This window comes from Aplidium turbinatum, chromosome 9 (genome assembly GCF_918807975.1).
Source record: "Aplidium turbinatum chromosome 9, kaAplTurb1.1, whole genome shotgun sequence".
NCBI classification, from domain to species: Eukaryota; Metazoa; Chordata; class Ascidiacea; order Aplousobranchia; family Polyclinidae; genus Aplidium; species Aplidium turbinatum.
In genome coordinates, this window is record NC_137480.1 from 16,107,665 (window position 1) to 16,131,751 (window position 24,087).

At 36.7% G+C, this 24,087-nt stretch overlaps 2 protein-coding genes across 2 annotated transcripts; one reads left to right on the top strand and one right to left on the bottom strand.

Moving 5' to 3' along the window:
• The first annotated feature begins 6,097 nt into the window (after positions 1–6,097).
• Positions 6,098–10,935, top strand: LOC145777470 (sodium/potassium-transporting ATPase subunit beta-2-like). Its single transcript, XM_082588845.1, has 7 exons — positions 6,098–6,289; positions 6,604–6,732; positions 6,851–6,970; positions 7,409–7,602; positions 8,272–8,412; positions 8,502–8,663; positions 9,068–10,935. Exons 1-7 carry the CDS (start codon positions 6,130–6,132, stop codon positions 9,173–9,175), a joined length of 1,014 nt encoding a protein of 337 aa, XP_082444971.1. The 5' UTR covers positions 6,098–6,129; the 3' UTR covers positions 9,176–10,935.
• Positions 10,936–19,627: 8,692 nt separating this feature from the next.
• Positions 19,628–22,838, bottom strand: LOC145777504 (equilibrative nucleobase transporter 1-like). The gene has a single exon (XM_082588885.1). The coding sequence runs from the start codon at positions 22,786–22,788 to the stop codon at positions 21,373–21,375; it is 1,416 nt and encodes a 471-aa protein (XP_082445011.1). The 5' UTR covers positions 22,789–22,838; the 3' UTR covers positions 19,628–21,372.
• Between the last annotated feature and the right edge of the window lie 1,249 nt (positions 22,839–24,087).

Consider the following 24,087-nt stretch of genomic DNA (forward strand, 5'->3'; position numbering starts at 1 on the left):
TGGTGGAATAAAAGGCAAATTTTGAGATAGAAGATTTGGATCATGGGATGGTAACATAGGACAGACATCACCGCGAAAACAAAACACAAAAGCAGCCGCTCTAACTCTCCACCAATCCTCAAAAACTTGTTGACAATACATCTGGCTGGAGGCATAAAAAAAGTTATTTACAGTGGCGGCTAGTGCTGTTTGTGAGCAGTGGGGCTGCAAACGACTTCGCGGAAGAGGGGTCTCTCATCAGAAAAATCGCATTAATAGCCTGAATTTGGTGCTTTCTGAGCATGTTTTTACCCCAAATTTTGAAAAAATGCATTCAAACTTTGTTGAAGAGTTTATGTAGCCTATTCCCAAACTCTATTTAAAAAAAAACTTAACAGTATTGCTTTGGAGACAAACTTTACTAAGTTAGTAGCCTATTGTGCTTAGTCTTGACTAGCCTAGCCGTTGCATACAAGGTTCAAGTGATTTCGAGATGCCCTAGCACTTTCTATGACCTGTTGAATACGGTACCCTAACTCTACAGCTAACACTTCTACATTCATGGCTCATCGCTACTCTAAGCAAAAGTAGTATTTAAATAACGATGATTCAACTATGGATGTAGCCTATGGCTATGGGCTATTATAAGTCTGCAAGGATAGATTTTTACTTCAAACAATATCCAATGCAAACTTAGAAATAACTTACAGTTTAAAAATCTTATGGTTTCTTTTTCAACTCGGGCAACTTTTGTGGCTAGCCTACAGCAAAATGACACAAAGATTGCATTTTGATTAGGCGAAGTTGTGAAAAAAGGGCCCTTTTATTGCAAGTATAAAATGTGTCCACGGGATAATTTGTAGCCTATAGCCTACTGTAGGCCTATATCGACAAATATCAAACCAATCCTAGTAGGCTACATGTTACGCGCGTCGGTTGCTTGAATGAACTCAATTGCAACAGCTTACAAGTTAATGGTGTCCATCACCTGTTTATGAATAATCGCAAACATTCGGTTGTTTAAAACTGTTGTCTGTCATTGTGGTACGAAGCCACGTTTTTACTCGCCTCATGGCGCTAAAACTGCGTTCAGCATTCACTGAGACGAGCGCAATTGTTTGATAAATGCACAAAAGTTTGTGTATTTCCGAAAGACAGTCTTTGTTGCTTGTTTAGAACCTCGCATATAGCAGATAATTTTGTCATCTTCGTTATTGACAAAGTCGTCGTGTTCTGCTTGTTGTAAAGTTTGATGTGGGCGTGAAGCTCTTCAAGCTCATCAGAAAGCAAATGATAGAAATTATTATATTGCAAAATGTGGAGTGGCTTACATGTCTTTAAATGTTCTGCTTGTTGTAAAGTTTGATGTGGGCGTGAAGCTCTTCAAGCTCATCAGAAAGCAAACGATAGAAATTATTATATTGCAAAATGTGGAGTGGCTTACATGACTTTAAAAGGGCACCGATGCTCCTAAATCCAGAGAAAATATGAGGGAAGGGGGCATCTGCTCTGCCCCCCGCTTCTGGCTCCCTTGGTTATACTCTCATTTTACGATGCTGATCATTATCAATATTTTCAAGATCATCTGTGGTAGGCTATTCTGAGATTCTTGTGCATTTTCTTTTGAATCAATTGCGAAACGAAATAGCTTAAATTTTAAAACGACAAAAAATCATTGTTGAAAAAATTATTTCGAAACGGAAACAAGGTAAAGATTATCAGGTCGAAAGAAAATATTCCAAAATCATTTTCTCTTTTTTTCCGTGCCGCCAAAATATTGTCAGCCTTCTCGAGTTTGAAAGCAGCCCATAACCATATCTTACATAACTAAGTCGAACCTAAAATGACATCAAGCGGAAAGAGATTTTGCCATGACGGCTAGCTACGCTAGGCCAAGGAATCGTTTCTAACTAACTGAAAGAAAAAATGGGACTGACAGAGTGACAGTTTATGAGAAAGTTAGAAGTAAACTTGGTTTTGCAATTGTTAGCAGGGTAGGCTATGGGATGGAAGACGTTTTTCCATCTTAACATTTTCTTCTAAATGTATCCCATTCTCATCTCAAAAATTTCTTCCATCAGCAACTTTTGTGATTTCTGCATTGTAGCCTATCAGCTAAAAGTAACTCTTGGCTAAATTTGAGCTAAAAATTTAACAGCAGTGATTTTCTACGGGATTACGTAGGTTGCGTCTGGTGTTCGAAGTTAAAACTAGAAGACCTACCGGTATGTGCTATATCTATGGTCTTGTTTCGGTGCAACACTTGTTGTACCGTACAAGGAGCACAGCGAGATGGAATGCGTTGAAATGGCTGTTTTTCTCATCTTGCTGCCATATAATGTTATTGTTACTCAAACTTTTTGAGTGATTGTTTGTTCATGTTTTTGCATAAATGATTCAAGAGCAATGTAGTGCATTGTAACAATAAACAACTGAAGTAAAGCTATGCATGCTACTCACAGGGGTCGATCTTAACTTTTTTTTTCACTAGCCCACCGGACTAGTTGCTCCACGTTTTCACTAGACCACACGATTTTTTACCAGTCAGACCGGTTTACTGACTTTTCACTTGTCTGATGACGTATTAAGATAAGTGTTTTGGCTTAGTAAAATTGGCTTTTTGTAAACCAAAACTTTTCAAAGGCGAATATTTTCACTAGCCTATCGGACTAGTACTGCAACATTTCTACTAGTCCGCGCAAATTTTCACTAGCCGTTGGCTAGCGGACTAGCGTTAAGATCGAACTCTGTACTCATGAGGATGCTTGTTGTCAATGTTGTTGACTTCTTGAACAAACATCACATTAGTTTAATACAAATCAAATTAGTTCAGTTTAAAAAATGTACTAATCAAATGACAGCTTTTAGTCAAGTTATTTGGGTGCAACCTAGTTCGTACCCTGAAAAGATCGAAAGAAAAAATTAAAATAGCCGAAGTCGCTGATTGCAGTTTAATAGCACAAAGCCGAAGTCGCTGATCGGAGTTTCCGCAAACAACTTAAGGGTTTAGGATTAGCGGAAACTGCGGTTAGCGGAAACTACGGAAAGATATTTGCGGATACTGCGATCAACGAGGGTTAGAGAGCATAGATTACTCGATAGTTAGGGTAAGCTGAAACTGCGGAAAAATGTTTGCGGAAACTGCAATCAGCGAGGGTTAGGGTTAGAACTAGGGATATGGTTAGAGCATAGATTACTCTATGGTTAGAGTTAGGGTAAAGGTTAGCAAAAACTGCGGAAAAATGTTTGCGGAAACTGTGATCAGCGAGGGTTAGTGTTAGAGCATAGATTACTCTAACGGTAAGCGGAAACTGCGGTTAGTAGAAACTACGGAAAAATTTTTGCGGAAACTGCGATCAGCGAGGGTTAGGGTTAGAGCATAGATTACTCTATGGTTAGAGTAAGGGTTAGCAGAAAGTGCAGAAAAATGTTTGCGGAAACTGCGATCAGCGAGGGTTAGGGTGAGGGTAGCGGAAACTGCGATCAGCGACTTCGGCTTTGTGCTATCTAAAATTTTTAAATGTTTGCGGAAACTGCGATCAGCGACTTCCGCTTTTTTTAATTTTTTCTCTTGATCTTTTCAGGGTACGAACTGAGGGTACAAACTGTTCAGAGTACGAACTAGGTTGCATCCAAGTTATTACAATTTTTATTACCATACATTTAAAAAAAAACATGTTAGAAAGTTAACGAATCTTCCATCCAATTGAATAATTGATTGGCGTTTAATCGTTTATTTTGTTGCGAGTATATATAAATACACACATTCAAAGCAAAGTCAAATAATACAAATGATCACATGATAGAATGTGTGGATACTGCAACGGATGGCTGCGAAGTAACCTGGAAGGTCTTCTAGTCAAGCAGCCACTCTCAACAAAAGAAAAAGTAATAAATTAAACATAAAAGAAGCAATTAAAGAAGCAAAGCAAAGGAATTGAAACATATAGTTGCTTGAATGAACACAATATGCATCGGTTAATAAGAGATATACAATTCTACATAGGCCTGAAGCCATCAACATTAGTAACACGATAATAGAAAATTTTTATAATGATTTTTAAATGAGTTAGGTGAGTTTTTTCTCATTTCCAACGGGATTGAGTTCCAAATTTCCACAGCTTTATATTTGAAGCTACGTTGGAGTTTTGAAGATGCGTATTGAGGAATTCCATCTTTGACATTTTCCGTTGCAGAATATGCCTTCCATTTCACCTTCCATCCCATTCTCTAATTGTTACAGTACAGTAGTAATAGGCTAGTTTATGTAATGAAGTTACTGAAAGTTTTGTGAACTAATTGAAACATTGTGCAAGGCTCAGAAAATAATTAATAATAAAATGGTTCATTAATGCTATAAGCAGCAAGATATTCATTCACCTTGATTTTGGTTGATTGATTTTTTATTCTTGGACTGAAAGAACCTATTTAATGAGTTAGGTCTAGCCTTGGTGGTGGGATGGCACAGCAGATAAGACACTCACTTTTCAATCATGCAATCTTGGTTTGACTCTCGGCTTGCTGTTTTTTGAAAAACACCGCTCACCTCTATCCAATGGATAGTATCCAATTATCCATGATGTATTACATTGAGTGGGCATAGTGTCTGAAAGAAAAGCGGCTGAGAGAAAGGCACTGGCCCCCTTACTCTCGTTGAATGCACTGAATGCTGAGAACCTTATCTTCTCATTCTCATCTTCAATGCTTGGTTCAAGTATGGGACTCACTTTTACCTAGCCTGTTCCTGAAAATTGCACATATTTGTAAAGACTTTGAAGCAGTGATCAGGAATGGTCAGTGAGGTAAAATGCAGTATCTTTTTGGTGATAAAAAAATTTTCAATAACAATCACAACAATATGTACTGTAGCCTACTGTTAGAACATAAAAAGCAGAAAAGTGGTGAACACTAGAAAACCTTATCATAACTCGTTAATATTGTAATTAGTATTTTATGTAGTTAAAAATTTCTCCAGGTTGTGCTTGAAATTATAGGCTACCATATTTGTTCTGTTTTCAGACATCACAACTTCTTTTGGTAAAGTGTCCTACTGTCCACTTGTTAATTGTTCAATTGGAGAATAAATGTTCTTGAAAAATTGTTTGATTATGTTCTTTTGATATATATAGGTTTGATTTTACCTCTTAAATATTGAATTGTTTCTTTGGGTGAAAAGTTGTTTGGTGTTTAAAAATGTTATATTTGAATTAAATTGACTATCTCATGCCTGATTGCATGACTGGATATGTTTAAAAGTTTCTTTCTGAATGGTGTAACAAGCTTCCTAAGTTTCCAAAACTCATGGCATTTATCTTGGTGTCTTTAAATGTTTTAAACCTAGCAAACCTTGTACAATTGAATTGATAGATAAGAGGTTTTTTAAGTCAAAGGTCTTAAACATAACCTTAGCTTTATTACCTTAAATCTATAAAACGTTCTATTTTCCACAGACATATACAACCAAGCAACCACACGGCATTTAACGTAAGCGTTTCATGAACAACTCAAAACAGTTATGCGCGTACAATAAAATGGATTATGTTAAATGCCGTGTGGTTGCTTGGTTGTATATATATGTCTGTGGTTGAAGAAAGTGACCTTTTTACCAAAATTGTATTCTATTTTCCCCAAACAAATAGAAAGGAGCCTTTTACAAGATTCACCAATACAGTCTAGCTTATCTATTCTACGTAGGCTGAAAAAACCTCATAGCTATCAATTCAACTGTACAAGGTTTGCAACATTTAAAGGCGCTTATAGATATATCCAATTATCCAACTCTGCTATCATAGTACTAAAGCATCCAACATCCTGTTTAGCCTACCAAACTAAACTGTGTTACATGCTATATAATACCGAGGGTAGATAGTAGTCTGTAAAAAGTCATCTTATTGTTCAAAACATTATTACTAAAATGTGGTTTTGCTGAGAAGCATCTCCAGCAGGTTACAACAAGAGTATTTGTTGGAAAGCTTATGAGGAATTGAATCATAATCTTGTTGATGTCAAAATATCTTAACTGCAAACCTTGAAAATGTTAATGAAACCTAGGATTTTAAAATTTATAATTTTTGTTGTTGACAAAGTGCACATTGTTTTTCATCTAGATAAGGTTTTCTTAGTGTATCTAGTGTTCAGTCTCTCTTAATAATGCCATCAGACAAAATTCAACGAGGAAATTCATCCAATAAAAAATCTGGTCGGATAAGATCTTGTATGACTGGAACACAGAAACAGTGGCATAGCTTTTTGAAGTTTTTATGGAATTCTGAAAACAAAACTGTTTTGGGACGGGGTGGAAAAAGTTGGGGTAAGCGTTTTTTAAATTAACCTTAATTTTAGTATAGCCTACTGTATCTAGGTTTAATGTTTACCAACTAATGACATAATTCACACAGCAACTTTTAAAATATTCTTGATTTTTTGAGATTTAAAGTTTATTTGTGGTATGGACAGCATGGATAGTGAATATTTTTTGGCATATATGTGGTACACTATATCAGATATAGTCTATAAACTAATTAAGGTGAGTCTATAAATAATAACATTGCAGTATAGTAACAGAAAGTGTTATACAACCAACATCAAATCTGAATTGTATTGGATCTTTGTGTTGTTTTGCAGGTCAAATTATGATCTTTTATGCTTTCTACTTCTCATTTTTGGCTGCTTTGTTTGCCATTGCTTTGACAGTTGTAATTGGAACACTTGACCCATATTTGCCAAGGTTTCAAACAAGGCTTCAAGCTCCAGGTCAAGTGAGATACAGTTTATAGGCTATTTTAAAAAAGTGGTGTCATGTAAATGTTATTTTGAAGATTTTTAGTAGTTGCATTTGTTTGATTAACTGATGTTGAAATTTGTTTGTTAGGTGTTTCTATCCAGCCCAGGCTCCCATCTCATGAAGCTCTTACTTCTGACATCATATTTACAAAAGGAAATTTAAATTCATATCAACTTTACACCACGCAACTGGACAATTTTTTTGAAGGTTGGATTGTATTTCCATATCTCACACTTAAAAATTGTTTCAATTTTAATGGATAATAGTTTTTTCATTTTATGCTTTATCTTTCAATTACTTGTTTGTGCAATATGTGCATATGTAAGCGATATGCATTTATGCAATTATGACAATGTTTTAGTCATAAAGTTAGCAATGTTGCTTTTAAAAATATGTACTTTTACTTTAATAAAAAAGGTAATGTCTGTGGCAATCAAGTTAGTGTGAATTTAAAGTTTTTCTGACAAATTGCTGTGCAATTGGCTGTACACACTACCCTTAATCCCCAATTCTACTGCTGATAGGATGTTCTTTTTACACTGCCGGTACTGTTTAACACTTTAAGCTTTAACGTATTTTTGAACTGGTCTAACTGTTTCTTATTTTCCCTAAACACTTGCTAAACTTTTGTTCTCGATATTTCAGCTTATGGTCCCCAAACTGATAGCATATTGTTCACTAACTGCACTTACCCAAAAGCAAAGCAAGGCCAAACATTCGTCGGTGATGTTATTGCGACTGCTTGTACCTTTTACCCCAGTGATCTTGGGCAGTGCGCGCCTGGCTCGGACTATGGTTATGCCAGCGGCAATCCGTGCATCTTTGTGAAAGTTAATAAGGTTAATACTTGTATTCTAATGTAGTTGTGTTTACTTTGTCTAGTTATGTTTTACCTTCTCTTTTTTCCATCATTGTCTTGTGGTTGCCATATTCACAATTCACATGCGTTTGTAGCACCATTCACCTTAAAAACAACTGTCATTTCAAGTTTTCTACGATACGATTGTTATTTCTGTAATCTCTAATCGTTGCTTCAGAACGTTGGTAATGGACGAACATTTCAAAGAAGTGTTGTTGATTGATGTCACGCTTGTAGGTACCGCATAATAGTTACAGAAACCCACAAACGTAAAGGAATTGAAAAGAGGTTTTAACACGAGTAGAGCTATGTGTACAAGTGACAAACCACTGTGTAGTTACCAAGTTCTACTAGAAGAATTACGAACTACTCGCAGCAACAGGCAGGCACGACGTAATCAAGCAATCGTATTTATTTGAAAAAATAAAATCTTCAAAGGCCATCGCTTGGCTATACAGTACTTGTAAAAGTTTTCGTTTTACAATCGCTTTTATGCATTTTTCTTTTCGGCAGTGTTTTTTATATTTAAAAAATATTTTGTCTACAAAAGGACTTAGTTTGAAACACAATTTTTTAAAATGAAGGTATATATATACTGAACCTTTCCTAAGTGGTTAGTATGCAGATTTTAAATCACTTCATTCACCAGATCATCAACTGGTTCCCTGTTGGGTACACAGACTTGTCAACTACTGCAAGCAACACTGCCTCCAATGCTCCTGCTTTAAAGGATTTACTGATGGGGAAAAGATACGACCCGCTTCTGATGTATCTCTCCTGCTATGGTGTGGTATGTACACCGATCTCGATCTCTTGTAGCATGCTGATTTTCTCGCGTGAAGTTTTGCGTTTCTACAGTAACGCAAATCCATGTTACAGGACGCCACCAATCAGAGGTATTTAAACGGAGAAGAAGGAGTGAGTTCTAACACGCTGTACTTTCCTGATGGCATTCCTTTTAAGTACTTTCCGTATTATGGAAACAAGAGACAGCCCGGTTATCGAAGCCCAGTGGTTGCAGTCAAGTTCACAAACGTCACAGTGAGTAGGATTGTGTTGTTGTTTAGTGGCAGAGAAACAATTTGAGATATATACAAATTTACCCTATATTCAATTCGGAGAAATCTATTTTTAAAGGATATGTGATTTTCAATTTGAGGCAAACTTTGAGGTCTTTCGAAGTAAATATTGGAATTATAAGACTTTTTGTTGTGTCATCTCCAGATTTAGATTAAGTGGACTGGAAGCCAATCTTCTTGTCCACCTTCAGGCATGTCTTTGTTCTTGAGCGGTATGAATTTTGCCGAAGATTCTAACAGTTTAGGCTTCATTATGATTAGTCCAAGAAAGCTTAAAACTCCCGCTTTGAAATATCCCTGACGTGGTATCTTTGCTGTGAAGGTTTTCACTAACTTGTTAATTAATGTTTTCTTTACATCTTTTAGAAAAATCAAGAGATCCGAGTTGGATGCAAAGCTTACGCTGCCAACATTGTCGATGACGTCAGAATGCAAGTTGGTTTCTACAACTTTAAGTTGCGTATAAATGAGTAACAGTGTGCTTGGACTAGTTTTCATTTCGCTTGGTATCGTTTCGTTTGTTTTGTGTGGATGATAACTTGGGACAATGATTTGACTGAGAGAGAATACGTTGATGACTTGATATGCATCACCATCAGCTGTATAAAAAGCAATTTCTATAAATTACTGCATTCAGTGTTTAGATTTGGTCGAACTATTTCTTGCTGAAGAGGTCTTGTTTAATAATGGGCAAGTAGTGTTTTGATCTCAGGGCTTTTAAACTATAAAATTATAGATTAAAAGAGATTTGTAAGCGCTTGGATGTATCAACAACCGACAAGAGTTGGCTGTTGAATTAGGCTACTTTAAAACATTAGGTTAATTTTTTCAATCTCATAGAATTCACTTTCCCTTGTCTACACTTTGCTGGCAGCTGGTTTACACTCACCGATTGAGTGAGTTTGCCATCTTGGTGATGTTTGATTTGTCTCAAGTGCACTCACCAAGCAAAGTATTAGCTTTTTTTTACATCGTTTACCAAGAATGGTTGCATAGGTTGCAAGTTTCAAAAAGGATTAATTTGACTATATAGCTGAGTGGAGCCTCTGTAGAGAATTAAATGTTTTAAATTTTCTCATCAAGCAGATTGACTTCCATGCAGCTTTAATTCAGTTTTGACGTGGACCGGTTAATTAGCGATATGTGCAGCGGCCATGGACGAATTGCATGTGCCAGAATTCATTCATACCTGCTTGACTAGGCTACTTGATAAAGTTACCCATACAAAAGTTAACTTGCCTTTATTTGATGCACAAGGTGATTAAACGTTTTTAGTTTATTGTTAATTTATTGTCTTAGCCAGTACGTACTCACTGTAGTTTTACACAAGATTTGACAAACTATTTCGTTGATTTTTTGTCATATTCGTTATATAAATGCCTTTCTTGCCTGTTTATTTCCATAACTTGCCCTTGTTATATCACAAAACATTCCATTTTAATTGAAACTAACGTTGAAATGAATTTGTGTTGTATGTTAGTTGATTTTTTTTCATTGAGTCCAAAGTATTAAGTTAGTTTGCTACCTGCTTGTTGAAGAACTCCGTTATGTTTTTTTCAATTAACCGTCACTGGAATCAGTTAAGCTAGCTTTTCAACACTACAATTCTGCAGCAGCTAGCTTTCTTTGATCTGTGTAGGTTGCCTTTGCCACTGTTTAATGTTGAATTTTAACAAATCCTGCAAAGCTTAGATTTAAAATCACTGTCCAGTATGAATGAAGTCAATCCAGCTGATCTTCAAAGGCGTTGTGCTTCGGTGTTGGCTAATTGTCTCTATTGCGCTCACCGATCGTCACTGTATCGTTTTGAGAAACTTTACTTGCCATGTCAAGACTATGCCAACTTGTTCACTATTTATTTGCGTAAAATGGGCCACATGCATCCTTTTTGTCCTTGTGTTTTTTATTTATCTGTGCACTGTGCAGATGAAATCGTCAGTTTCTACAGTCTTTTTCCTTTTCAATGTGCTTAAATTCAGCGGTTTATGGACTGGTAAATTTCCAGAAGATCGACGATCTCGTGTTATAAACTGTTATAAACTGCCTAGTTATAAACTGCCTTTATTGTAGTTTTGATCTCGACAAGTAAATTTTATGTTCCAGTAGCCTACCTCGATATTCAAGTATTGATTTTTTTTCTACGTGTTTCTATGCTTACTAAGGGCGTTCACCAACTAGAACTAGACTAAAGTAAGTTTTATGTAAATTTGTCATAAAAATAGTGATTTTCAGCCTCTAGTCACTAGTCCTCTAGTTCACAACACGTTTCAGTCTTCCAATGAAGCGCTCTGTTGTTGTTGTCGATCATACGCAGGGGCGTTGACATGGGGGTCTAGGTGGTACTTTTGGACCCGGACCCGGAATATTTAGGGGGCCCGGATTTAAAAGATTCCCCGCGACTTCAAACATTATCAAGATCTTAATATAATCAGATCTAAAGGAATTGCCATCAGAGGTTAAAACAGCCACTTCAACCGTCAGATGGTAAAGTACCGGGCCCCCTTCCGGGTATAGTGATTTCCCTAACCACAATTTTTTTTTCAAAAACACGAAATATTTTCTTCACCCACTCTTTAATTCTGAATATATATATTTTTTGGTGGTAATCACTTCTAGCTACTTGCAAATCATAGCCATAGGAGGTGGGCGGGCAGGGGGGTGGGGGCGGTTGCTCCCCCGCTGAAAAAAAATGTCGCAAATTTGAGCAAAAATGTCAAGTTATTTGGGCACATCAATCTTATCACAATGTTTCGATGCCTCACCAGTTAAAAAGCTTTACATAATTGTTGAAATTTATGAGATACATTAATACTTTCCAATGAATGTAAATGTATTATCACCGACTTTGAAAACTGTTGCATGTGGTATTGCAATCTGGGCAGAATAAGTTTCGATTCGACAACTGCAAAATAGAACACTCTGTAAAAATACAGTTGGGAAACAGAGGTAAGCTTATTACTGATATTCACTAACATGTAGGGCTGTAGGCTGCATTTCTTCATGGGTAAGATTTAAAAGCCTAGGCTACTGTGTACTGGTAACTTTACGAGGTTTTTTGTTTTTTCTCAATATCCTACTAATGTAGTTGATTATAAATATCATTTTGGCAAAAATGTCTAGTTATAATATTTGGACAAATCAATTTTTACCATTTAAGTTTTCAACAGTCTACCAGTTTAGTAACTTTATAGTGTTGCATTTTGTATAAAAAACATTTTGCTTTGAATGTAAAACAGAGTATCGGCAATTTGAAAACTTTTATATTTAATATTAAAATTTGGACAGAATAAGTTTCGATTCAGTATTTGTCGAAAAAATGCAAAATAATGCTTCGACAAGCTGAGATAAGCTTATTACAGATATTCATTAGAATATCACACTAGCCTACATTCCTTCATTGGTAGAATTTTGAAACCTTGATGGGTTCTGGTGAACTTATGAAGTTTTTTGTTTTTTCTCTATATCCCACTAATGTAGTTGTTTGTAAAAATATTTTGGCAAAAATATCCAATTATTGGATAAGTCAATTTTACCATGAGTTATGCTATGCTCGCAAAACTTGACTTAAATACTACAAAGATAGCTTATCATTTTTAGATATGGTCAAACAAAATAAGCATTTGTTATAAACTTTAATAAAAAACAGTTGTGAGGCCACATACTGTATCATATACACCACTTTTGTGAGCATTGATCCCGGCCACTAACTGTAGCTATGTAAAAAGTGAAAAAGTGCTGTATATTGAATGAAAACAACTTGTGAATTTTCCTGGATTTAATTTCATGTTTTTGTGAGCTATGGTTTGACTGTTTTCTATATTGAATGTTTTAGTATACACTGCTGTTTGTCTTTGCCAGTCCCAGGGTTGATATGCTCAGCTATTTACTATCTATGACACAGTATTAGAGCAACAACAATCAAATATAAAGACACATGTTATGTTGTTTTGTCATCCAATTCATGCAGTTAATATATCAGGCAATGTAAACAGTGCTATTTTTGTGTCATGTTTTGGTAATGTGGTCTGTATTTTGTGGCAACGATTGAGTTTAAAGCTATTATCTGGGAGTCATTTTTCTTCAGTGCTTGTGATTTGAGTAGGCCTAGCAGCTTCATTGTGAAGTAAGATTATCTTTGTAATGATCTTCTGAAAAAACATTGACTATGATTGTATATATTGTAATATAATATCAATATTTTTGGTATCAAAACTAAGTTAGTTTTGTTCAAAGGTGGGAGTTTGATGCACATAGCATGGTAAACTGTCCAATTCTTTACAGGCTGTAGGATTTGAAGTAGCATGGATTAAGTAATGTTACTGGTTTGATAAGTAGGCCTAAGCGGATTGTCATTTTAGTATTTTTCAATGCAAATTTACAACTATTGAGTGTTTGGACTATCTTTGAATTGAAAAGATTGAGCTACTTTTGGTCAGGCCTTTTATTGAAGTTGGGCTGGAGATTTTCATATAATCTGGTGACATGAATATTCAGCAATTATTGTTATCCAGTTATTGGCGAAGTCTCAGTTCAAATTTTTTTGAATCCAGTTAGGCTTAATATACTGTATATTTTTTGTGATACATAAGAATGTTTTAATTTGATAGTTCATTTAATTGGGACACAGGCAGGTCTATGAACGTAGATTGAAGTAAGTTCAGCCTTGTTTTGCTGTTGTACGTGTTTTTTTTGCTTGTATTTCGTACACGGCCAAGTTGATGACTCTCAGAGGTTGTGAATAATTTTGTATTTTTGAAAATATATTATGCAAAGACAAAATTTAGGAAAATTATTTTTGCCCCCCAAAAATGTTTTACTCTCCTACGGCTACTCTACTTTACAAAGAATTAATTTCAGCCGAAAACTCCAACAATTTTAAACATATCAACAAAGATCGTGATTGAGAGCAATGATTTTGCGGTTTATGGAGAAATCCCTAATGCGTAATTGCACAGTTGGGGAAATTCGTGGATACAACAAATCTTTGAGAATATATAAATGATATTCCTCTTAATTTTCTACATTGAACGGCATGTGTCATCCTCATTTTAACAGCACATCAATAAAATTTTGTACACAACCTTTATATTCATAACATTGTCGATGAAGGGGGCCCGAAAATAAATGGGTACCGGGCCCGAGAAATCCTGTCAACGGCCCTGATCATACGCCAAAACACTAATGGAGATGAAAAACATGCAATTTTAGTTTCTTCGGAGAAAAAAAAACACGAAGTTGCCACACTTCAAAAGCGTCTGCTCGATATCAATGTTCTTGGGAAAATTTTCTGTCTTACCGCATCAGCAGCAAAAGGCGGAGCTTCAGCGTGGGAACTCAAAGCAACGTTTTTAGGGCTCAACCATTGGGGTGCATGCTTAACGATGTAGGCCTATCAGAACAGCGTTGAATACTGGTTCATCAACAGATTTGTCTGCAAGTAATAAATCTCTTGTCAACAGTACAATTGAAGGACCTTCAGTAGCAGAAGGTTTAAGATGGATGACCAAAGATGCTGGCAAATAAACACAAACAATGAAAGAAACCATACGTTGAAGTTTAGGGATATCCTGAGGCCCAACACAATACCCAAAAATCAGCATTCTTAAGTAACCACTCACTGTTGTTATCCAACGCGCATGGGACACGCCTTTTTGACGATAAAAAGTAGGGGTTTCAAATTTTCCGGAACATCCATCACTAAATGAGCTGCCAGAGCAAGAAGACACATAATGGTTGCTCCGAAAAGATGAATCTTTAGCTTCTTTCTTGTGCTCAGATAACCATAAGATCTTGGCTTTTAAATGATTTGCGGCTATATCTGTGATGGAAACTTTACAATCTTATCGGATTTTCAGATGTTGGGGCTTAGGTTTTGGTATTTTCTTAATTCTGTTCATCAAACCACCATCTGCCAGACAAAATTTATGAATCTTGTTTGCAAAATATCCCAAACAAAAATTTTTATTTTAAGATGTACTGTTGATGACATAACAATCGAAATAAAAGCATCACTATATTCTATTGTTAAGCTACTACCACTGTACTTAATTGTTAAACAATGTGGCGCAGCTTAACAATCGAAATAAAAACATCACTGTAGCAAAACCCAAGCAAAATTGCCGTGTTTCACTTTTTGTCCAAAAATGACTAAAAACATGTTTTTTCAAAATAACTCCTTTTCTGTTGCAGTTAGCGTTTCATATTGCGTTGACAACAAATAGGAAATCGTCCCTTCCGGTCATTTTGGCGCAAGTTCCAACTCTCTAGCTCTTACCATATTCGTGATAAGGCCAAAATAGCAAAAATCCGCTAGCTGGCGCATCAAGATGACGTCATAATGAAAAAATAACGTCATTTTTGAAATCAGTGACGAAAATCCAGTCAGAATTTGACCCGAACCTAATTTTCCTGAAAAGTCGCCTAAAAGTGGGACACCCTACTGTTTACCACAAAGGGCATTTTTAAGTGACAATCATTTAGTTAACACCATTTTGGTTGTGAAAGATTAACCAATACTTAGTATAAAAATGTAGAAACCACGCTGTTTCCTAGTACCCACGGTTGCTTGAAACATCAGAAATATTTATGAAAAAAACTGCTAAACGTTTAGACCACTGGCCTCACGAAAAGGAAAAATGACAAGCCAAGTGAAAATGTCGCATTTGTTGACTGTTGTGAGAATAGATGAAAAATAAAGGTGCACAAAATTTTAACTTTTGCTGCAAGTGTATATTTGATGTATGACAGCATTCAAAGTAAGTGTTTTAACGAAACGTTTGTCCCCCATTTTGTTTTAATTTCGTTTATGGTGGGTGCTTTTTATGACTTTTAACTTTGTTGGGTAATAAAACTAACGCTCGGTTGTGCGTAGTTGGTGGCCTCTTATCTTTCTTTAGGCGGCATCAACTTTCCAGCCGTTCAAGTGATGATCGTTTCAGTTCGACGATATCTTGAGCACGGCATAAATCGTAAAACGGAAATTTTATTAATTTGAAACTTCTGAATCTTGATGTGACAACTGGATACGAGCATCCTACTTTTCGTGATCAATGCTGATCAGGAACACAAACTTTTGCGAAACTTGCCACAGTGACATGGGCGAAATGAATTTGTCCAAAAAATCCATATTGCATAAGCTTTTTTTGTCTGCATCTGATGATGAGGGATCTGTGGTATATTCTCAACCCAGAAAGTAGTTGAACCGTCGTTTGTATTAGACCTTTTTTTGTCCAAATGCTTTTCAGTAGCTAGATGTCGCTACAGAGACAGTAGGTTACCTTCGATAAGAGCAGGCCCATTGGATCATGACATGACGATCTGAAAAGATGATTTCGAATAGCTAAGTGATAATGTAAAAAAGCAGCCCAAAAATATATAAACAAATCGTTTGTAACTTTTTGGTGTATCATAACTTTAATAAAGAGCATTTTGTTCGTTGATAGTTAGGCCTACAGTTGTAAGCTTAGGCCTAGATCTTTTCACTTTTGGTTACCCTACTCACGATTTAATGATGTTATCGTACTTACAAGATGGTCGTTTGCAACTGAGGGAAAGATTTCGCAGAAGTACAGCAAGTTTACACTACAAACAACAGAACTGACGCGTTGTAAGATGTTACTCTCAGACGGAAGCGCTGGCAGGAAATTGGTCTGAGTCGCTACCTCAGAAGCAGCGACGACTACCACGAAGTCTTGCATTCGCTAACAAAAATTAAGCCTCTCGTGTTGAACTCATAAAAACAAATTAACAATTTTTTTGTACGAAGGTTAATACTGTATTGTATCATAGCCTACACTGCATTAACACCGTATTAATCCCCATCAGTAGGCTATATAGCCTACCTTACCGTCTACACTACAGGCAGGCTCGGATTTAGAGGGTGCAGGTGCCCCGGGCCTCCCGATTTTTGAAAGGCCCCCTACGTGGAAAAAATGTGATTTTGTGTTATATTTTCTTTCAGCCTTTGAAGTTTCTGAAAAATGCTGTGCAGTAGGCCTACTGGATTAATGCTACTGTAAACGTATAGAGGTGTTTTTTTTGCGCCGTAGGCACGAAAATTTTTTTTGCACGGTGGCCCCCCGATTTAAAAGTGCCCCGGACCCCCATCAGCTAAATCCGGCCCTGACTGCAGGCATATTAAATGTTAATATAACTGTCATTATTTTTAACCAGCTATTTTGCTTAATTCTTAGTCGAAGTGTACATGAAAACATAAAATTTATTGGCAGTGTTGATTGTGATTAGATTGCATATTTTACAACCTTTACCAGCCCCTTAGGCTACATTGAACTATTAATGAACTAATCCTGGAATTTAGAAAAAAAATTATAGCTTAGCCTATTGATTCGTCTACATCTGCAGTGGCCTCGGCCTACACCTTTTTTTCATCACCATGAGCTGTCGATATAGGCGAATTCTATTGTACCGTATTACTTTTTCTAAACAATATTTTAATAAAAAAATATATATTCATAACCAGGAACCCCTGTTCATAACACAAAAGTTTATTGAAATCTAACAGTCAGTGGAAAATTTGTGATACCGTTTATTTATGGCAATGTTGAAAACAAGTGTTGTGTTGTGTTCTTCTCTTAACACATAACTTAGATGCCTGGAAGGGTATGGGTACAACGTCGGCCATGTCGTCTTCCACATCCAGTCTATTAGTCCATTTCTTTGTTATGTTTTCATTTGCAAGTGAGTGATGAAACCATTTTTTATACTATCGAGATAAATATGTATAAATTAATTGTAGTTGGGCAAGCAAGGGAGCAATATTATTATTATAGCCTATGTTTTAATTAAAAATTAATTGCTTTTTTTCAGTTGTAGTAGGGATTCATAATTAGCTACGCTTCCGCTCAAGATTTGCTATAAAAACAAAATTGTTATTAAATTTGCAAATTGAACTACGTAGGCTATGCTAGATAGTCCAACAGCAAACGTAGTTTTTTTTTTAAAGTGTGATGTAGGCCGACGTCGTCATACGTAGAAACAAACATTCAACATTGCAGTAGACTACCAGTTAGCAAAACGATAGGCTAAACAACAAAATTGCATAGCCCATCACTCCCTCTGACTATAGCCTATACATATAGCATATATGACTATAGCATATACATATAGCCTATAGCCTACTGTTAGCAGCGAAAGTGTTACATGGCCAAATGCCGCATAAATGTGATCAAAGAAATAGCCTACCGGTACATCTTTTTGTGATATACTTTCCTTCAGCTTTTCCAATTGCCTACAGCTCTGTTAGGCGCTTGCACATACAAAAATATTTCGTGGGAGAGGTGGTAAATTTTTCCACTGCTGACTATACGCCCTGGATGTTCATTAGTAGGCTAGCAATGATTTATCACGATAGGCTGGCGTCTAAAACGTTTCCATGTCCCCCGGGAATGTTCAATAGTTAATTGCTTCAGCCTCTTCTGGAAAATTCGGACAATTTAAGGTCCCGTACATAACATATTTAACTAACATATTTAACTAAACCCTCAAACACTAGATCTTTTCAAGGAAACGCGAAAATTCGTGGAGCTCTGCTTTTGCCTCTCGGTTTCAGCTGGATCATCAGAACGTTCTTTTTCTGCTCTAGACGCCTGAAAACGTGATTGAGAAGCTCAATGACACAAAAAAGACTTATGGTAGGCCTACACTTATCTTGCGTTGATGCATGTCCACCAAAACATTCTGGACACTGTCGATGACGAAGAACTCATGACACAGTTTATAGAGAAAACACCTGAGCGAAAAGTAATCGTCGGAAGAGTGTGAGAACTCATTTCCTCAAACTGTCGTTTTCATATCACTTTTCTAATTTGTTCGTACTTCCTGAACAGCTGTTTTGTTGCCGTTTTTTATTTGTTGCAAATTACAATGTGTGTGTGTTTTGGCGTTGTTTTTTTACGCAGGAGAGGTACCGAATGCTTAGCCTACTACCAGTTTTAAACGTTCTCCCACATAAAGAGGGTCTGGGAGGCGAAGCTCCCCAGAAGCTGACAACACTACGGCAGCTTCAGCCCCCCCCCTAGAGAAAAATAGTTTCCGCGCCCCTGACGGTAGGCTATTAAACTTTTCAACAAATCTTTTTATGACGATAATATGGTAGGCTACCCTACTGTTTAGGCCTACTTCTTTAAAAAATTCAAAGCTTGAAATGAGAAACCTGTAGGCTAGTAAGCTGAAAAGTTTGAAGACGCTGCAGATCTTCATGTTCATATGTAGGCTAAAGATGAATCGTACACTTGAATACAAGCTTCGGGGATGAGAAGATATGTCTATGGGCCTATGTAGGCAAAATGGAAAGAAACAGAACAGAATCTGAAGCAGCGTATGATCAAGGTAGTGAGTAATTCTCATTGGCCCACTCTGTTTGGTGGTTGCTAACCGCACTTTCCCGGTCATTAAACAGCAATAATTTAAATCAAAGTTATGGATTTTAAGAATTTTTTGGCAAACAACAGCTTTCAACATCTTTGGATCATATTCTTTAAAAACAATTTTTATCAACAAGCTTTTTTAATCTTGGAAAACAATCTGAACTAAGGTCGCAGCACTGAATCCTAAAGCCCGATAAGCACTCAAAGTTATTGAGGAAAATTCCACGAGGCCGACCTATACTCGACTGAAAAGAGATTTAGTGCACCAGTTGGTATCCCAACGAAAAAAAAGATGATTGTCTTCCTTATGAGAAACTTGATAATTTAATGCCCGGAGTTTTGAAGCAACAAGTTGTGCCAAACTAATTTGAAATTTCTGGAAATATTCACCAGCAAACAAGTTAAGCTGCAATGAATCACTTTAAATTCAACTCTATCCTTTACCTCAGTCGCCACTGCTCTACAGTTTACAGGCCTAAGGCACTTTAAAGCTATATAAGAAAATTATTGTTTCATTAACACCAACAACGAAAATTATTTTACACATAAAGAAAATAACCTAAGCATTTGCTTCTTCAGATGTCCAGCTGAATTAAGCTAAAGATTTTAAAATCAGCTTAACTTGACGATTTTAATGAACAAACCTTTACACAACTGTTATTCCGTTAATAGGGAAAACAAACAGCTACGAACTAACTCTGCTAGGTTTGTGCGGATAAAAGTTTTACGAAATAAAAAAAAAGTACAAACAGTTGTTTCCAAGGTTGAAAAGCACTGAGAACTCTAAATCACAAAATGCGATCTGGTCATAGACAAACAGCGCTTTTAATGATAAATAAAATGTGCAATAATATCAGAAGCATTTTCGGAGCTTTTGTAAAGTGTAACTTTCGATCATTTTAACAGCTTGACTGAGAAATCTTGTGATTCCTTCAAGCAATATGAAATTAGCTAATCATCATCAACAGAGTAGGTCTACCGAACAACTCGATTTATGCAATAGATTGAGTTTCGCTTTTAGCAGCATTATCGTACTTCATTATGTAGATAGCCCACTGACGGTCTGTTTCAGCTTGATGCTGCGAGTTCGCTGTGATAGTAGCGGTTTGCACTAGCTTTCGGAACATAGTTTCCTGGTCATGTGCTATGATGAATAATAATCATAATGTTATAGTTTTATTTATTGTCGCTTTACAACAACTAAGGTCTTTTAGCGACATGGCTCATTTTTAATTTATATCTGGTTTACGATGTTATCACATTATTACCTGACTCATTCTCACTGCGCAATGCAGGATAGAACACAATCGGTATCGTTTTTAAAGTCTTCGGTTTGACCCGACCCGGAATCAACCTCAGATCTACCAGAGCCGAAGGCGAAACCACTCGGCCACTGAGCTAGTGCTATGGTTCTTTGGTTTGGCTTGAGGCTGCTGTCTTGATTGTTGCACTGTTGAGTCTATATGTTGCGAGACGTTATTGCTGTAAAATTTTGTCGAATCAGTTGAATGATACATTAGGTAGGCTAACGTAATTCTTTCCTTTCGGCATGGTTGTTGATCTTTGGGCGCGTCTTTCTCTCTGGCAAATGAATCTTAATTTAATGTCGGCGATGCCATATTGTTGATGATTAAAGACGAAACTTTTATCAGAGCTAAGGTGGGTGTTCTTTCAGGCGGGAGTTAAGAAGGCGGATCGTGCTGCCGATGCAGCTTTCCCTGCATTTCCTGCATATGATCTTGTAGACACAGTTCTTGGTGGTACACATGCCGTTCCGTAGTAGGCAGCTTTGTAGCCGGCAAGGTTTAGATTTTTGTCGTTTTTGAAGGGCATTTCGGAGGGTGCGTGAGCATCGAAAGAGGCGGACTGGCTCATCCAACTTTGAATTGACAGTAATCATTGCCGAAGAGAACGACGCGGTGCAATTGCACTTCAAAGAGGCCATTTTCATAACTGGACTAGAGTCCAAAGATCAACAGCGGTGCAGAAAGGGAAGAATTACGTCACCTGATCTATTAATCAATGATTCGACAAAATTTTACAGTAATAATGCCTAACATTCACAACACATAAGCTCAACATACAACAATCAAGACAGCAGCTTCAAGCCAAACAAAAGAACCGCATAAAGCAATGACACTGATTCCAACACCATTGCTCATACCACATGACTGGGGAACTATATGATCCGAAAGCTAGTGCAAACCGCTGCTACTACAGCGAAATAGCAGCATCAGGCTAAAACAGATCGTTATAATATCTACGTTGTAAACTCGATCTATGTTGTCATTTTACACATTTGTTCAAACTATTGGTTTTTAAGTAGATTGCGAGTGGGTGTACAAGGGTTAATATCGTAAATACCAATAGACCAATATGAATTGATTTAAACGTTGGATCTACTGCAAGTGCAAGTTTAAACAAAGCAAATTGAAGCAAACCTACAGCGCCTGCAATCAGATTAACTAAGCCATAAAGTTTTCCAAAATGCTGCACAGGAAAGTGCAATAAAAGAAAAGCTGAAAAGCCACCATACACAAACGTTTTGGTAACAAAAAAGAAGGCAAAAGCAGCGTATGCATTCGCAATAATCACCATAATTGAAAGCAAAATACTTAACAAACTTGTTGCCAGCATAGAGAAAAACAAACCTGTCAAATTAACAGCTCGTTTGTCAGTCATTCTTTGTTTACTAAGTTTGATAACAACATCGACCAATATTCCATTGAGAGGAGCAGCAAATGCACTGAACAGAAGTATAACACTTAACACATCTACTGAATAGCTTATTTTATTTTCATTGAGAAAACTGCTAAGCCAAGCAATTAAGCTGCCTAAAAAAAAGTTGACTCTGAAAGTTATGATTGCAAAGTGAAAGGCGTTGGTCCAAAATAATTTAGATCGGATACAATTTTTGAATGTTTTTTCTTCAACTGGGTTTTTGCCTGTACAATTTTCTACTTTACATTCGTCTAAGTCTAAATTGTATTCAGTTCTTTCTTGAGGGTGATTCTTTATTTTGAAACAAGGCAATTCCTTCAAACCATAACGTAAGTTTCCTGGTACTGGAATTGGGAGTGATCTTCTTGGCAAGAGCACAAACGTCATGAGCCACGGGAGAATTGACAAACAAGTAAGAAACTGGAATATTGTGTTTAAGCCAATGCCAAATTCGTAACATTTCTTTATTAGAAAAAACACCAGCGGTGACGAATCGAACATTCCATCCATCAAAGTGGCCAAGGTTCCTCTTCCACGTGAAGCAAGATTCACAAGTGGAAGGTTTCCGAGAAGAAGTCCCAGTCCGGCGACCCCAAGTAGTATGATCGCAGGATATACTAAATTGGAAACGGATGGATACGAAATGATCAACAAAACATTGCCAAGAGTGAACATACTTGTTACAACGCACCGAAATACCCAAGTTCCAAAATGATCAAGAATGTATCCGAGAGGGAAAATAAAAACGAACATTAACGCTGTTGTAAGAGTGAACACCAAATTAAAACTAGATTCTCTCCTTGTGCAGGATTGCTGCAATGTTGTGTTTGGAAATTGGCTGGTCGAGTTTTCACATTGATCTTGAAAATATCCTTCTTCTTCCAGCACCAACTGAAGTGATGGCCAACCGAATACGACTCCTGAGAATATAAGGCTTTCGAGATTTGCATTTATCAATGTCATTGCATGTTGAACTTTCATTTTGAACAGATTTAATAAGTCATTGATGCTGAGACAAAAATTGATGTAGGCTAGACTATGAACCTGAAAGGAAACGATTATCACATTAACCAGCATCAAGTTGATTTTGCTACTTTATTTCTCATTTTGTTTTGTACTTAGTCTACTCATGTAGGCCTTTAGCCAATGTTTATGAGAAATTTAAAACTGCTTTTGAACTGCTGGTCTCGTTGAGGTGGGCTGCATAAAAACTAGGCGAAATCTGGGAATACCATATTTCGAAACCTAAAGCTGTTGAAAAAAAGTAATTGCATGTTCGGAATCAGCGTTAATCTAACCCTAATCAAATCATAACCCAAAAGAGCAGTGGTGCCGAAGTTAGTTAAGGATTGGGGGAGGGGGGGGGGGGTAAATCAATATTTTATCAAATTTTAGACGATTTGGAACATTGGGGGATGCATATTTTTATACACAATTTTAGTGATACCGGTGTAGCAGTCCAAGAGTTACTGCATGCCAAAAGTTACAAGAGTTGCCAAATATTTCATTTAAATTTTATTTAATTTTGTTTTGAAAAATAATTAAATTTTTAACCTCTCAAAAGGTCAGATTAATCATTATAAGTATTTTGTAATGTTAACTGAAAAGCTTGCATTAGTTTGAGAGCAATGAATTCATTACACTTAGTTGAAACAATTTTCGCTTTTCTATCGATTGTGAAAACGCCGGGCACCGCTTGTAACTTTTGGACTGACAGTAACTTCCAGACTGCAACGCCGCAGAAGCAGTCCAAAAGTTACTGCTATTGTAAGTGGGTGTGCTTTTTCGAAATTCTTTTGGGAAAACTTGTAAAATGGACTGAAACTTCACTTGGTCAGTAGATTAAACCCTCTGCAAGTATGCGAAAGATGAATCCCAAGGATAAATATTCTCACCACGAAACCATAATTCTAGACTTTAAGTTTCGTGCCACGTGTTTTCGATGGGAGTCCAACGGAAATTCATTAGAATCTCAAAGTGTTCAACACTTTCGTAAAAGCTAAAGCCTTCCCCTCGTGTGAGACTGTGATAGCCTACTCACTGAAGGTTGATGGCGTTTTGACTACCGGTTGGCCTACATGTAGCCTAAGTTACTTTATCAAGACCAGCGGCTAACAAGTCAGCCTTCAAATGCAAACTTTGCACGATATATTAAGGCCTGTATAGCTTATTAAATGCCACCGATTCACGTATAGCCACGATTTAAACTTTGAAATGTTTGGAACGATGATCAATTAAACTATTTGTTTCAACAGAGCCATATAGCCTACAACGAGTCAA